Source organism: Balaenoptera musculus, chromosome 13 (assembly GCF_009873245.2).
Source record: "Balaenoptera musculus isolate JJ_BM4_2016_0621 chromosome 13, mBalMus1.pri.v3, whole genome shotgun sequence".
Classification (NCBI taxonomy): domain Eukaryota; kingdom Metazoa; phylum Chordata; class Mammalia; order Artiodactyla; family Balaenopteridae; genus Balaenoptera; species Balaenoptera musculus.
The window spans coordinates 10,468,359-10,484,213 of NC_045797.1; the positions used below are offsets into that span (position 1 = coordinate 10,468,359).

At 40.7% G+C, this 15,855-nt stretch overlaps 1 protein-coding gene across 1 annotated transcript in view; it reads right to left on the reverse strand.

Moving 5' to 3' along the window:
- Window positions 1-5,665: 5,665 nt before the first annotated feature.
- Window positions 5,666-15,855, reverse strand: part of BUB1 (BUB1 mitotic checkpoint serine/threonine kinase) — a 41,909-nt gene continuing 31,719 nt past the window's right edge. The window contains exons 20-25 of the mRNA XM_036872320.1: window positions 9,164-9,279; window positions 8,691-8,852; window positions 8,356-8,513; window positions 8,082-8,256; window positions 7,425-7,531; window positions 5,666-5,882 (exon numbers count right to left, since the gene is read on the reverse strand). Of these exons, the coding sequence (XP_036728215.1) occupies window positions 5,687-5,882; window positions 7,425-7,531; window positions 8,082-8,256; window positions 8,356-8,513; window positions 8,691-8,852; window positions 9,164-9,279 (914 nt within the window). The 3' untranslated portion in view covers window positions 5,666-5,686. The remainder of the gene's footprint in view (window positions 5,883-7,424; window positions 7,532-8,081; window positions 8,257-8,355; window positions 8,514-8,690; window positions 8,853-9,163; window positions 9,280-15,855) is intronic.

A 15,855-nucleotide genomic window follows, 5' to 3' on the forward strand; every position in this document is an offset into this window, starting at 1 on the left:
GATCAAATGCTGTCACAATTGCTTCTTTTTTGGGGGAGGCTCTCAAAGGTTCTTCTGTTTTATGTTTTGGTTTTTTGGCCGTGAGGCATGTGGAATCTTAGCTGCCCGACCAGGGATCGAACCCACACCCCCTGCATTGGAAGGCAAAGTCTTAACCACTGGACCACCTGGGAAGTCCCTCAAAGTTTCTTTAATTAAATTACAATTATAGCAAGATTTTGAGTAAGTTGCTCCCTGAGGTCACTTTCCCCAGCTGGAAGTCTCTCAGTACAGCGACCTACTCCTGGGAAGTTAAAGGGATTTATTTCACTTTATTTTATTTCATTCTATTTTATTTAAAACGTTTAATTGTGGTAAAATATACAACATAAAATTTACCATCGTAACTATTTCTAAGTGTACATTTCAGTAGTTTTATGTATAGTCACATTTTAGGTACACTCGACAGACCTCCAGGACTTTTCATCACCCCAAATGAAGCTCTGTACCATTAAACAGTATCTCCCTAACCCCTCCCCCTTCCAGCTCCTGGCAGGCACCATTCTACTTTCTGTCTCTAGGAATTTGGCTACCCCCGATCACAACTGCACTGTGAGCAAGTGAATCCTTTCCAGAGTTGTCAGGGTAGGTAGGACTCCACCTTCTTCTGCACCTCGTCGCAGGCCCTACCCTGAGCAGGGGAATCGGGGGTGGGAATCGAGGCTTCCTGACCTGCAGTCTCTGAGTGCAGTGAGGCTGAGTCACGTGTCATGTCATGTGTCACACGTCAGGGTGGCAACCGAACCTGGCCTGGGAGGGAGCTTTCCTTGGTCTGAGGGTGACCTCTGGTGTCGGAGCAAAGCGGAAGTTTCAGGGCTGGGACTCTGGGGCCAGGCTGGTTTCATGCCTGGCTGCCCACTGACCATGCCACCTAACCTCTCTGGGCCCTACGTCCTCACCTGCAAACTCGGGGCGGATGGCACCTCCCTCCCTAGATCGTGCGGACTAGGGAGGAGGAGGGTGGGTGAGGTGCTGACCGTGCCGTTCCAGAGGGCGCTTCCTGGTTTGGATCCTGGAAGGCTGGTGTTTGGCGTCAGGGTTTGCGATTCCATTACCACCACGATTCCCAGGAGGTGGGAGCCTTGCTGACCCATCTGATGGGATTTGTGGAGTCCTGCCATCCATCCAGACCTCTCTTATTTCTTTGTATAGTTAACATTTACCATTATATAAAGGATTAGGCTAAATATGCTGAGTGACAACTTAATGTTTTTAATTTGAAAATATGCTGGGCATTTATCTTTTAATTAGAAACCATGCGGTCACTGTAAAACATTCAATACAGAAATATAGTAAAAAGTCAAAAGTTGCTCTTTATTCTTCCTTCTCCTCACCCCTTCCTCTCATTCTTCCACTCACAATCTGACACCCCCTTTCCGGTGGGAACTGCTGAGTTTGTTGTTTTTCCTTCTGGAACTAAATGGATATCATGAAGATTAATATATAATCATTTTTTAAATCATAAGTGGGATGTCATGACATTTATCATATATAGCTCAAGAACTTGCTTCTTTCACTTACTAGTAATTGTTTCATGTTGAGATATAGATATAGAAATAGATATAGACACACACACACACACACACACACACACACACTGCTGTCAAGTGTTCCATACCATTGATGTTTCTTTATATAGAAGAATTCACATATTCATGGACCTGTACGTTGTTCCATGTGTTCAGTGTTAAACGATAGTGGAGGAAACTTTGTTGTGTAATTTTTTCTGAAGTGTGAGCCCTTCAGTAGCAAAGTCTCGGGCTCAGACTCCTGGGATCCGGTTACCACTGTCCTGCAGCAGCCCCCGTGGCCACCAGGGGGCGCCACCACCCCAGCCGCTGCACACAGTTCAAGGGAGGGGACAAGGGGCAGGAGTTGTGGCAGCATTGCCACTTTTCTCCAGGTCTTTCTTCTGTCTTTTAGGGAACTAGTCACCCCGACATTTTGGCCCATGGGCTCCCAGCTGGACACTTCATTCCTCAGTCTCCCTGGCAGGGGGATGGGGCAACATGATTGTGCTGCCCCGTGGGCTGTGAGCCCAACTGGGGTCCACACCTTGCAGGTCTTGCCCGTGGGAACGATGTTCACCTCTGCTGGGATATGACAGCAATCAGAACATCCTGGAAGCCTTCTGTTGAGGACGGCAGGGTCGGGGCCAGTAAAGGATCGCCCATCCCAGACTGTAACGCGAGATCGAAATCACTTGTGTCTTCTCTAAGCTGCCCTGTGTGGGTTCTGTTACCGGAGCTTAGCCTGCCTGTAGCCTGACCCATCCAGAAATGGGTTCATCTGAACCATTCGGAATGGAACCAACGGGACAGATGGACTCAGTGGAGGGATGAGGTAAGAGGAGGACCAAGGACACTGACTCCTGGGACAAGTGGCAGAGAAGCAGCTTTGCAGGTGTACTTGCACATCGTGCCGATGCCCGCGCATCTCGGAGCATTATTTCTGATAGGCCCGGACCACACTTTCGGTGTCTCAGGTGCGTCTTATGAAAAAATACATTTTAGAACCATTGCCTTAGACACAGATATAATCCAGCGTGAAAAGGCACTGGTAACAGGAGTCTCTGAGTCTCCGGAGTAACGAGCCTTGTTCTTAGCTGGGACTTAGAACGTGGAGCAGGGCTGCCGAGAATGAATGGGGAAGGCCTTGGCCCGAGTAGGTATTAAATCAGAACCTAGGCTGAATCTAGCTGGTATTTGGGCACTTAGGATGAGCTGGGCCCTTGCTCAGCTCTGTCCCCGGGGAAACTCCAGTCTCCTTAGTGGGTGAGCTGGAGGTTTCTTTGCCTTCCAACTCTGACGTCTGTGGCATCCGTCTCAGTGGCCCCTTAGATGCAGAGCTTATTTCCTTGTGCAGATGAACTCTGTGTGTGTGTTTGTGTGTATAATTTATAATGAAATGAAGATGATCACTGTAGTTTGTACCAGGAAATGAACCAAAAAACCCACCTACTTTCCTGAAGTGCTTAAAGCAACTTCTTTCATTTGGATGGAGCCTTCCTCCCTGGGGACAAGGCTGTTGCTTAGGAAATCTGACTGTGAAGTTTATGTAAGCGGAGCCCTTGGCAAAGACTGGACACCAGATGGGCAGCAGCAGTGCTGAGATGGCGCTGGTCAGGTTGAGGTGGTTGGTGTGAATGGCATGGAGGGTATCCTGGGTGTGATAGGAGCTGAAGATCCAGTAACAGCAAACGGGCTGGCGGGGACACAGGATATGTTGACAGGGGCTGGAAGCCGAGGCCAAGTGTCCTCTCTGCCCAAGACTGAAGGCACCCACAGCTGCCTTTCATGGATGGACACATTTAGTTCTTAGTTTAGTAAAATAGCACCCTTATCTACTTTAGTCTTGTTTCCTTTGAAAACAGACATCTTCAAGAGGAAAAATTTAAAAATCCCACAAATCTGGCTTTATCAATGCTCACTTTTAACACTAGTAAGTTTAATGTTGGTTTGTCTGATGAAGTCTTGTCCCTGGATCAACTTCCTTCCAATTTCAGTGTATGTGTGTAATCAATTGTGTAGGTTACATTCTTTATTTTCAAAATAAAACATATTTGGAAGCCCATTCTATTAATTTATCCGGCAGACACATTTGCACCTGCACTCACTTTTTTGTAGCAATAAAACTGTGAAACTAATTGTCTCTAAATAGAGAGTTGGTTAACTAAAATATGGTACATTCATATAGGGGAATGGCATATAGCTGGTCCAATACAGATGAAAAGAGGGGCAAGAAAACTGTGAAATAATGTTATGATTCACATTTGTAAAAAGAAATGGATGGATACTTCTTCAACGTGATTAAAAAAGGCTACCTCAGGCCAGCCTCATGAGCTTACTGGATAAACATGGGAGGAGCTCCTTCTAAAGCAGGAGACAGAGATGTCCAGCACCATCCCTGTTTAGCCCTCTTCTCATGGTCCTGGGCAAGGGCGAAGGCAAGAGGAAAATCACCAGCAAAAAACTGGCAAAGATGTAAAATAAGCAGCATTTTCATAGTGATGGTTATTTACTTGGAAACTTCAAAACAATCAACTGAAAAGCTTTTTATAGAAATCAATAGGCTCATATAGTCAAAGTACCAGCTAGACAAAATAAGAAAAAGTGACATCTGATTTAAAACAACCAAAAGTTTAGTCTTAAGTATTTAAATAGTACTAATATAAAAACATTAGAAGACTCTCTTCTTATTCTCTCAATCGAAGACGGCATTTTAAGATGCAAAAGCCAAAAAAGGCTTCAAAAAACTTTATAAATCAGAGTACGAAACAAAATTTTAGGAAAATCTTCATGTCAACAGAAATCTTAAGTCAAGAGACAGATGACAAATTGGGAGAAATACAAAGGGGTCCTACAACTTAAACTGAAAAAGAGCAATCCCAAGTGAAAAACTGACAAAGGATGGAGTTCACAGGAAAAGAAAAAAACACATAGCTCTTGAATATATGAATATATTTGGCCTAATTCAGAAGAGAATGCAAATGAAGACCACAAGGAAATACCATTTTGTCACCTGGCAGAGTGGCAAGGGTCAAAGAGCCTGACGTGTCCTGTTGGTGGACGTGTGGGGAACAGACTTTGATCCTTGCTGGCACAGCCCTACAGGGGGATTATTTGCAATATGGAGACAAAATTTTAAATGCCCTCACCTTTGACCCAGCAATTTCGCTTCTAGGATTTTACACCACAAATTATGGCTATATATCATACAACCAAATATTACACAGCCATCACAAGAATGAGACCATTCTATATGTACTTACATTCTCCACCATACATTGGGTGAAAAAAAGAATTATGCTAGCTTTGTCAAGAAACCTTATATATATATATGCATGGAATAATTTTTGGAAAGGTCAGAAAACGTGGGCTGAGGTTGTCTCTGGAATGGGGAACCTGGTGGCTGGGAGTGAGGGAGGAGGCGGAAGCCAGTCACTGTGTCTTCTTGAACTGGGTGTCCCCTCACATTTGCCTTCATCATGTGCTAAGGGAAGAGGGAGGGATGGAGGAGGGAAGCTCAATTCAGGTTATAGGACCCTTCCAGCTTTAAGTCAATAAATGCTAAGTTGGCTGCTATAATTTCAGAGCTAATTAATGATGCATGGAGCTTACATGACTATTTTCAAGATCTGAGATATTCTTTTGAATCATACTTTTAAAAAACAAAGCTTGAGATTTATACCTGCAATATTTCCCATGGATAGCAATGAAGAACAAGTACAATAAAGGACAGGCACATTCAATTCATAAAAACATTAAGTCTGCTAGATATATTTGGGGAATTTTTATTTTACACAAACATAAACCCCCAAATTTAGAAACAAACAAACAAACCTGACTTGGCTCTTTTTTGGCTTAAAGTAAACAGGTCAGTGCTTAAAAAGTGCTTTTAGAGAATGTTCACTTGCCGATTATTCTCATGAATGCTCTCATCCCAAGAGCCGCCAGTCAGCCTGCTACGCAGGGACGTTACCGTGTTGTGTATTTTGTTGAAATATTTGTAACAACTATGTGCCAGGGATATACTTTGTGGGCTTTATTTTTAAGCAACATTTACATAAACAATAAATGTGGAAACATCAAGGTTCAAAGTGAGCAGGCCAGCATTTACAAGGCGATTTTTAGGGAGTGTCCATATTTTATTTTCGAGAACGCTTATATTCTAAGAGCAGTACAATTAGCCTATTACGAAGGGTCTTAATCTTGTTTGTATAGTGTTCTTGAAATACTTTCTTCAGCTTCTGCCTTAACAAATCCAAAGATGGAAGATGATGACAATCTGGTATATTCAACATTATGTGAAAAAATTCATTCCACATATCCAGGTGAGGAAGCCTGGAGAGACAAGGCATAAATGAAGGATAAAATGTAGCCTTCAGGGCTTCCCTGGTGGCTCACTGGTTAAGAATCCACCTGCCAATGCAGGGGACATGGGTTCGAGCCCTGGCCCGGGAAGATCCCACATGCCGTGGAGCAACTGAGCCCGTGCGCCACAACTACTGAGCCTGCGCTCTAGAGCCTGTGAGCCACAGCTACTGAGCCCGCGTGCCACAACTACTGAAGCCCGTGGGCCTAGAGCCCATGCTCTGCAAAAAGGGAAGCCACCTCAATAAGAAGCCCGCGCACCGCAACGAAGAGTAGCCCCTGCTTGCTGAAACTAGAGAAAGCCCGCGTGCAGCAACAAAGACCCGATGCAGCCAATAAATAAATTTATTAAAAAAAAAAAAGTAGCCTTCAGCATGCAGGGCAATCCCACTCTTGCATCTGACTTAACTCTAACCTCAACCCAACCTAATGCATCAAGAATGGATATGTTGGTGGGAATGTAAATTGATACAACCACTATGGAAAACCGTATGGAGGTTCCTTAAAAAACTAAAAATAGAACTACCATATGACCCAGCAATCCCACTACTGGGCATATACCCTGAGAAAACCATAATGCAAAAAGAGTCATGTACCACAGTGTTCATTGCAGCACTATTTACAATAGCCAGGACATGGAAGCAACCTAAATGTCCATCGACAGATGAAAGGATAAAGAAGATGTGGCACATATATACAATGGAATATTACTCAGCCATAAAAAGAAACGAAATTGAGTTATTTGTAGTGAGGTGGATGGACCTAGAGTCTGTCGTACAGAGTGAAGTAAATCAGAAAGAGAAAAACAAATACCATATGCTAACGCATATATATGGAATCTAAAAAAAAAAAAAAAATGGTACTGATAAACCTAGTTGCAGGGCAGGAATAAAGATACAGACCTAGAGAATGGACTTGAGGACATGGGGTGGGAGGGGGAAGCTGGGGCGAAGTGAGAGTAGCATCAACATATATACACTACTAAATGTAAAATAGCTAGTGGGAAGCAGCAGCGTAGCACAGGGAGATCAGCTCCGTGCTTTGCGATGACCTAGACGGGTGGAATAGGGAGGATGGGAGGGAGGCTCAAGAGGGAGGGGCTATGGGGACATATGTATGCATATGGATGATTCACTTTGTTGTACAACAGAAGCTAACACAGTATGTGAAGCAATTATACTCCAGTGAAGATCTATTAAAAAAAATAATAAAATAAAAAAAATTAAAATATTCAAAAAAAAAAATAGAATGGATATGTTGAATCTATTATACATAGGAGAAACTGAAGATCCAAAGAAATGTCTATACACAACTTGGTCCACAAAAGTTACAAATGGAGAAACAGAAGGACTTAAATAACTTGCTCACTGCACCCAGGGCCCAGGGTTATGCTATTTCACCCTACTTCCCAAGGCATGGGTCTTCTGTGGCAAAGATCCATTTTCCACCAGATGGAACCCAACATTCTACTGTATTTATTCTTTTCACTGTAGCACCAATGCTAATACCCACCTTCTAAAAAGACCTTCAGGCTTCCAGACTCCCCCTTCATTTTTCACTTTCATGTAAGTGCCAAAAAGCATGCAGTACACTGTTGCAGCAACTCCAAAGTAATCAATCTATAAAGAAAATATGGGTATATATGACTATACACTAATTTACACTTGAGTATATTCCCATGTCTAAGTTATGCAGCAAATATGATAAATCACAGGAAATAAATAGTCACAGGATTTCACTTTTAAAGAATTCTGGAAGTGTGCATTAACCCCACACTGACACGTCCTATGAACGCCTGTCTAGGCTTTGCTGGAGGCTTCCACGGACGGCAGATCACCCGCCACCTCCTGAGGCAGCGTCTTGGGAAGCTCTGCTCTTCCTGAGCTACTGCGTCCTTCGTTTTGTCACACAGAGGCAAACACAACACCAAGCCGCTTGCAAGTCCTCCCAGCTCCTCCCCCCAGGACTGGCTGTGGTCTTTGAACTGTGCTCCAAACCTCACGAGGTGTGACGAGTCCACAACGGAGAACAACCCTGGAGCGTCGTCTGAATCCAGGGCTAGAAGAACACTAGATCAGCTCAAACTATCTAGATGCTCAAATTCATTTTGAAATTATAGTGAGTGTTATACAGGGAAATGTTTTCAAATCTCTCACTCTAGTTCTCTACCTGGTAGTTCCAGGGCTTGTTACTGAGCATCTCAATACACTGGAAACCAGATGTTTCACACTTTGCCGTAAATGCGGTTCCTTTTGGAAAAAGTTTCATGTCTATACTCTGACCCAGGTCGATCAGTGCCAAGCCAGCAGATAAATCATCATCTTCACTGTCCTGTTCCAAAAATCTATATTAAACACAAACAAGGGCCAGGCTGCGTGAGCACAGATAATAAAAGTCTGCTGGGGAAACGGTAAGAGAAGGACCTGTTAAAAGGGCAACTTGCCTGTTTCCAAGTATGAAATTGTCTGGCTTGATGTCTCCGTGGATGATTTCGCAGTCATGGACTTGTTCAATCATGCACAGCACTCTGATAGCAAAAGCGAGGACTAGAGCTTGAGGCATCACTTTTTCAGGGGTATTTTTGTAGAGGTTAATGGCATTCTAGAAACAATGAAAAGTGGAGTCCTGAGTTGGTTGCACAGGATTAATGAAATTTCAAGTCAAGAGCTTTGCCCCCACCCATCACTCCAATAAAAGCTCCAAGTGCAAAAGGTATGTGCAAGGCACAAGCCAAAAATGTACTTCAGTTCCTGTTTGTCATAAAAGCAATACACTTACTAGTAATGTCCCATAGCTGTAGAGATCTCCTACTAACACACTGCCATTCTGGAACAGGTGGGCAGAATAGAATTTGATAAACATGTGTCGCATGCTTGGCTTTAGTCTCTCCATCAGCTGGGTCCCGATATAGAATTCCCAGGGGTTGGCGGGCTTCTGGACCTGCAAATCAGGTATGTGACATTCATATCCAGCTCACATTCTGGAAAATGATAGCAAGAAAGCCACCTCATCCAAATATAGGATGTGGGGTAGAAAGTGATGACAAGCTATGAATTGTTGCTGCAGCGTGGGAACTGCTGCAAGGTAATTTTAGTGGCGAGGCAATTCTGAATCCTTGTGGGATAGTTTTGTTTCTTAAGTGCTGACAATAGACCTAAGTGAAACCACCACTATCTTTAAAAAAAAAAAAAAAAGGAGGCTGGCAAACTCAAGTCCTAAAATTCATTTTCTATATTGTACAGATCATTTACCTTCAAAACAAATTTCTGCTTTTTTTTGCTATCGTTCACGTCTCCGTGGGTAACTTCATAGACGTGGGCAAAAGCCCCTTCTCCAAGAAGGTGATCAACATAGACCAGCAAAGAACCTGAGGAGGTAGATAAGTCAAAATGAAAAAAAGGCTCAGGGGCTTCCCTGGTGGCGCAGTGGTTGGGAATCTGCCTGCCGGTGCAGGGGACACGGGTTCGAGCCCTGGTCTGGGAGGATCCCACATGCCGCGGAGCAACTGGGCCCGTGAGCCACAACTACTGAGCCTGAGCGTCTGGAGCCTGTGCTCCGCAACAAAAGAGGCCGCGACAGTGAGAGGCCCGCGCACCGCGATGAAGAGTGGCCCCCACTTGCCGCAACTGGAGAGGGCCCTCGCGCAGAAACGAAGACCCAACACAGCCAAAAAAAAAAAAAAAAAAAAAGTAAATATATATATTAAAAAAAAAAAAAGGCTCTAAACATTAAAGACTATCAAAATGAAGTATTTGTAAATTTTTCTTGGTGCTTGCATTGCTTTAATAAATAAAAATGGATATAGCTCCCTTAGGAAATGTTTTTCCAGTCTTACGTGAAAGTTAAAAAAATACCTGCCACAAAACAGCCCCCTTTATAACGAAGTGATGGAGGAGCCAGGGCAGCACTGCCGGGACCCAGGCCTGTCACTGAGCAGCAGGGCCGCGGGCAGCCATCCTCTCTTTACCAGTGCGCTGTCATATTTGAAGGGGGAGTACGTGTGCTGCCTACTGGGCAAGGCTGTTGTGATGACAGAAAGAACAAGTGGACATCCTCTACAACGTGCTAAACAAAGCTCTAACATGCCTTTGAAAAATGCAAGCGTTTTACATCAGAATAAAAAGGGCAGAGTATAATTGTACCGATATTTCTAACAGATACTTAAAAAATTTTTATTGCAGTAAACTTTCTATTTTAGAACAGTTTTTGATTTATAGAAAAGTTGAGAAGATAGTAGTTTCTGTATGTGCTGCATCCTGTTTCCCCTACTGCTAACTTTTACATAACCAAGTTACACTGGTAACAAACAAGAACCAAAACCGGTATGTTACTGTTAACTAAACTCCACACTTTATTCAGATTTCACTAGTTTTCCCCTAATGTTCTAGGACACATTCATCAAGTCTCCTCAGCCTCTGCTAGGCTGTGACAGTTTCTAACTTTTTGTTCTGATGACCATGACAGTTCCAAGGAGCACTGTTCTGGTAAGTTGTAGAATGCCCCTCAGCTGGATTTGTCTTGATATTTTTCAGTTACACTGGGGTTATTGGTTTTGGTAGAAAGATGACAGAGGTAAAGTTGTAACAGATTTTTAATTTTTTAAAAAACGAATTCATGTGTTTAAAATCAAATATAAAAAAGTAGCTTTCTGGTTTCTAGCTGGCATGTAAGGCGTTTGGAAGTCGTCAGTCTACCCTCACAGTAAGAAAAAGCTGAACAAATTGAAAATCAACAACTCTTAGATCTGTTAGAGAACTGAGGTCACAGGGAAAACTGCTGCCCCCCAAACTGAGGAGACAGACAGGTGAATACAGAGAATAGCAGAGCCCAGAAGCAGAAACTACCACTGAAGCCAGTACCGAAGGGGGGTTGGGGAGAGGAGTCACCACAGAAAGAATTGATGTCTCAGACCTTATTTAAGAACAAGTCTCTAGGTAAGCCCAAAGACAACAGGGGAGACAAATAAGGACACGAAGGGGAATTTCAGCCTTTGATACCTACAGCCACAGAAAATAGTAAACACAGCCTAAGCCCAAGCCAGATAAGCATAAACCTTACACTAAAGGCCTATTTATCTCAGTTCCTTTCAGCAGGATATGAGGACTGGCTTCTAACAAAAATTACAAGGCATAATAAAAGACAAAAAACACAGCTTGAAAAGACAGAGCAAGTATCAGAACCAGATACAGATATAGAAAAGATTTTGGAATTATAAGACCAGGAATAAAAAAAATTATGATTAATATGCTAAGAGCTGTAATGAAGAAGGTAAACGACATGCAAGAATACATGAGTAATGTAAGAAGACAAATACAAACTCCGAGAAAGAATCAAAAGGAAACGCTAGAAATAAAAAAGGACTGTGACAAAATGAAGAATATCTTTGATGGGCTCATCAATAGGCTGTATGTGGCTGGAAAAAGAAACTGTGAGCTTGACAAATATGCCAACAGAAACTTCCAACACTGAAATGCAAAGAGAAAAATAAAATGAAAAAGATAGAATAGAATGCTCAAGAACTATGGGACAACTACAAAAGGGGTAACAAATGTGTAATGGGACACTAGGATGAAGAAGAAAAAGAGAACAGAAGACATAGCTGGGGTAATAATGGCTGAGAAATTTCCAAAATCAATGACAGACACTAAATCACAGATCCAGGAATTTCAGAGAACACCAAGCAGGAAGAATACCAAAAAGCTACAGCTAGGCATGTCACGTCCAAACTGCAGAAAATCAGACAAGGAGAAAATATTGAAAGAAACCAGAGGAATAAAACCACCTTATCTATAGAGGAGCAAGCATAAGAATTACACTGACTTCTCTTCAGAAACCATACAAGCAAGAAGAGACTGGAGTATGTATTGAAAAAAAAAAAAAAAAAAAGCCAGAAAACCACAAACCAAGAATTCTTCCCTTTCAAAAGTGAAGAAGAAATAAAGACTTCATTAGACAAACAAAAATTAAGGCAATCTGTCACCAGTAAACCTGCCTTGCAAGAAATGTTAAAAGAAGTTCTGGGGGGTGGGATGAATTGGGAGATTGGGATTGACATATATACACTATTGATACTATGCGTAAAATAGATAACTAATGAGAACCTAACATATATAGCACAGGGAATTCTACTCAATGCTCTGTGGTGACCTAATTGGGATAGAAATCCAAAAGAGAGGGGATATATTGGGTTGGCCCAAAAGTTCATTCATTCCGTAACATCGTATGGAAAAACCCGAACGAACTTTTTGGCCAACCCAATAGATATACGTATAGCTGATTCACTTTGCTGTACAGCAGAAACTAACACAACATTGTAAAGCAACTATACTCCCATAAAAATAAAAGAGAAAAAAAGAAGTTCTTCAGAGGGAAGGAAGATGATACAGGTCAGAAACTCAGATCAGAAAAGTATAGGAAAAGGAATAAATGAAGATAAAATAAAATCTTTTATTTATTTTTTATTCCTAATTGATCTAACAGATAGCTGTTCAAAATAATAATAGCAACAATGTGTTCAGTAAGCACAGCCTGTGGGTAAGTGAAATGAGTGAGAGTAATGCCATAGGGGGGAGGAGGGAGGAATTGGTAACTCTGTTATAAGGGACTTGTGCTATTTGTGAAGCAGTATAGTGTTATTGAAAGGTGGACATGGATTACTTGTAAATGTACATTGCAAACTCTAGGGCAACCACTAAAAAAAGTAAAGAAAGAAGTATAATTGATATGCTAAGAGAAGAGAGAAAATAGAATCACATAAATAATTAAAACCAGAGAAGGCAGAAAGAGAGTGAAAGACAAAAAAGGAAATGAAAAACAAGGGCAATAAATAGAAAACAGTAACAAATATAGTAGATATTAATCCAACTATATCACAATAGATAAAAATACAAGACCCAACTATATATTGTCTACAAGAAACACACCTTAAATATAAAGACACAGAAAAAATAAAAGTAAAGGCATGGAGAAAGATATGTCACGCTAATATTAATCAACAGAAAGCTGGTGTAGCTATATTAATTTTACACAGAACAGACTTAAAAGTAAGGAAAGTTATCAAGGATAAAGAAAGGCATTACATAATGATATAGGGCTCAGTTCTCCAAGACATAACAATCCTTAATGTGTATGAGCCTAAGAACAGAGCATCAAAATAGGCAAAAATTGACAGACTTGCAAGGAGAATAAATCAATTCACTATTACAGTTGGAGTTTCTACATCCCTCTATCAGCAATTGACAGATCCAACAGGCAGAAAATCCTTAAGGGCATGGTTGAACCGAACAGCACCACCAATCAACTGGATCTAACAGACATTCATGAAATACTTAATTTAACAACAGTGGAATATACATTTTTTTCAAGCTTACATGGAACAGTCACCAAGAAAGACCACATTCTAGGCCATAAAACACAACTTCACCAAATTAAAAAAAAAAAAAAAAAAGAAATCATACAAAGTATGCACTCAGATCACAGTGGAATTAAGCTGGTAATCAATAACAGAAGGATAGCTGGAAAGTCCCCCAAAACTTGGAGATTAAATAACACACTTTGAAAACATAATTTATTGAAATTGTGAGATGTGGAAAATGCAGTATTAAGAAATTTATAGCATTGAATGCATGTGTTAGAAAAAAAGATCTAAAATCAATAATCTTAGTTTCCACCTCAGAAAACTGGTGGAAACCAGAAGAGCAAATTAAATCCAAAGTAAGGAAAAAGAAGAGCAAATTAAATCCAAAGTAAGCAGAAGAAAAAAAAAATAAGAATCAGAGTAGAAATCAACAAAATTTAAAACTGAAAATCAATAGAGGAAATCAATGAAAACAAAAGTTGGTTCTGTGGGAAAAAAAGTTGGTTCTTTGAAAATATCAATGAAATTGATAAGCTTCTGCCAGGCTAACTAAGAAAAATTAGGGAGGACACATATTACTAATATCAGAAATGAAAGAGGGGGCATCACTACAGATCCTATGGACATTAAAAGGATAATAAAGGAATACTGTGAACAGTTCTATGCCACATGTACCAAAAATGAATAAGTGGAATTTGAAATTAAAAACACAATACAATTTACATTAGCAACCTCCTCCTCCCCAATGAAATATTTAAGTATAAATGTAACAAAATATGTACAAGGTCTACATGAGGAAAACTACAAAACTCTGATGAAACAAATTAAAAAATCTAAATATATGTAGAGATATTCTATATACACAGATAGGAAGACACAGCATTGTGAAGTTCTTCCAAACTTGATCTATAGATTCAATGCAATACCAAGCAAAATCCCACCAAGTCATTTTGTGGATAATGACAAACTAATTCTAAAGTTTATATGGAAAGGCAAAAGAATCAGACAGCCAACACAGTATTGAAGGAGAACAAATTGGAGGACCGACACTACCCAACATCAAGACTTACTATAAAAGCTACCAAAATCAAGACAGTGTGGTATTGGTGAATAGGCAAATAGATTAATGAAACAGAGGAGAGAGCCCAGCAATAGACCCAAACAAATATAGTCAATTGATCACTGACAAAAGAGTAAAGGCTATTCAATGCAGGAAAGATAGTCTTTTCAACAAATGGTGATGGAACAACTGAACATCAACATGCAAAATGAATCTAGACACAGATCTTATACCTTTGACAGAAGTTAATTCAAAATGGTTCATAGATCTGAATATATAACACAAAACTACAAAATTCCTAGCAGATAACGTAGGAGAATATCTAGGTGACCTTGGGTTTGCTGATGACCTCTTGGATACAACACCAAAAGCATGATCCGTGAAAGGAAAAAAGTGATAAACTAGACTTCATTAAAATTGAAAGCTTCTACTCTGCAAAAAACACAGCTAATAGAATGAAAAGACAAGCCAGAGGCTGGGGGAAAATCTTTGTAAAACAACTGATAAAGGACCACTAGCCAAAATATACAATGAACTCTTAATAAGAAAACTAACAACCTGATTGAAAAATGGGCAAACGATCTGAACATATATCTCAGGAAAGAAGATATTCAGATGGCAAATAAACATTTGAAAAAATGTTCAACATCATACATAATTAGAGAATTGCAAATTAAAGACAATAGTGAAATACCACTGCACATCTACTAGAATGGCTAATACCCCAAACACTGACAATACCACATGCTGACAAGAATGTGGAGCAACAGAATTCTCATTCATTGCTGTGGGAATTCAAAATGGTATAAACCCCGTTGGAAGACAGTTTGGCAGTTTCTTACAAAAGTAAACATAGCCTTAACTATATGATCCAGCAATCACACTCCTTAGTACTTAGCCAAATGAACTGAAAACTTACGTCCACACAAAAACTGTACAGGAATGTTTACGGCAGCTTTATTCATCATTGCCAAAACTTGGAAGCAACCAAGATACCCTTCAATAGGTGAATGGATAAATAAACTATAGTACCTTCCCACAATGGAATACTCCTCAGAGATGAAAAAGAAAGAGCTATCAAGTCATGAAAAGACATGGAGGAAACTTAAATGCATATTGCTAAGCAAAAGAAGCCCATCTGAAAAGTCTATATGCTGTAATGATTACAACTATGCGGAGACGGCAGTAAGAGATTAGTGGTTGCTAGGGTTTCAGGTAGAGGGAGGAAGGGATGAATAGATGAAGCACAGGGGTTTAGGGCACTGAAACTGTTCTGTATGATACTGTAATGACAGATGCATGTCATTACACATCTGTCAAACCCCACAGAATGTACAACACAAAGAATGAATCCTAATGTAAACTATGAACTGTAGTTAATAATAATGTAGCAATATTGGCTCATCAACTTTAACAAATGTACCACACCGATGCAAGATGTTAATAATAGGGGAATCTGTGTGTGTGTGTGTGTGTCTGTGTGTGTGTGTGTGTGTGTGGAAAGTACATTATGAGAAGTCTTGCTC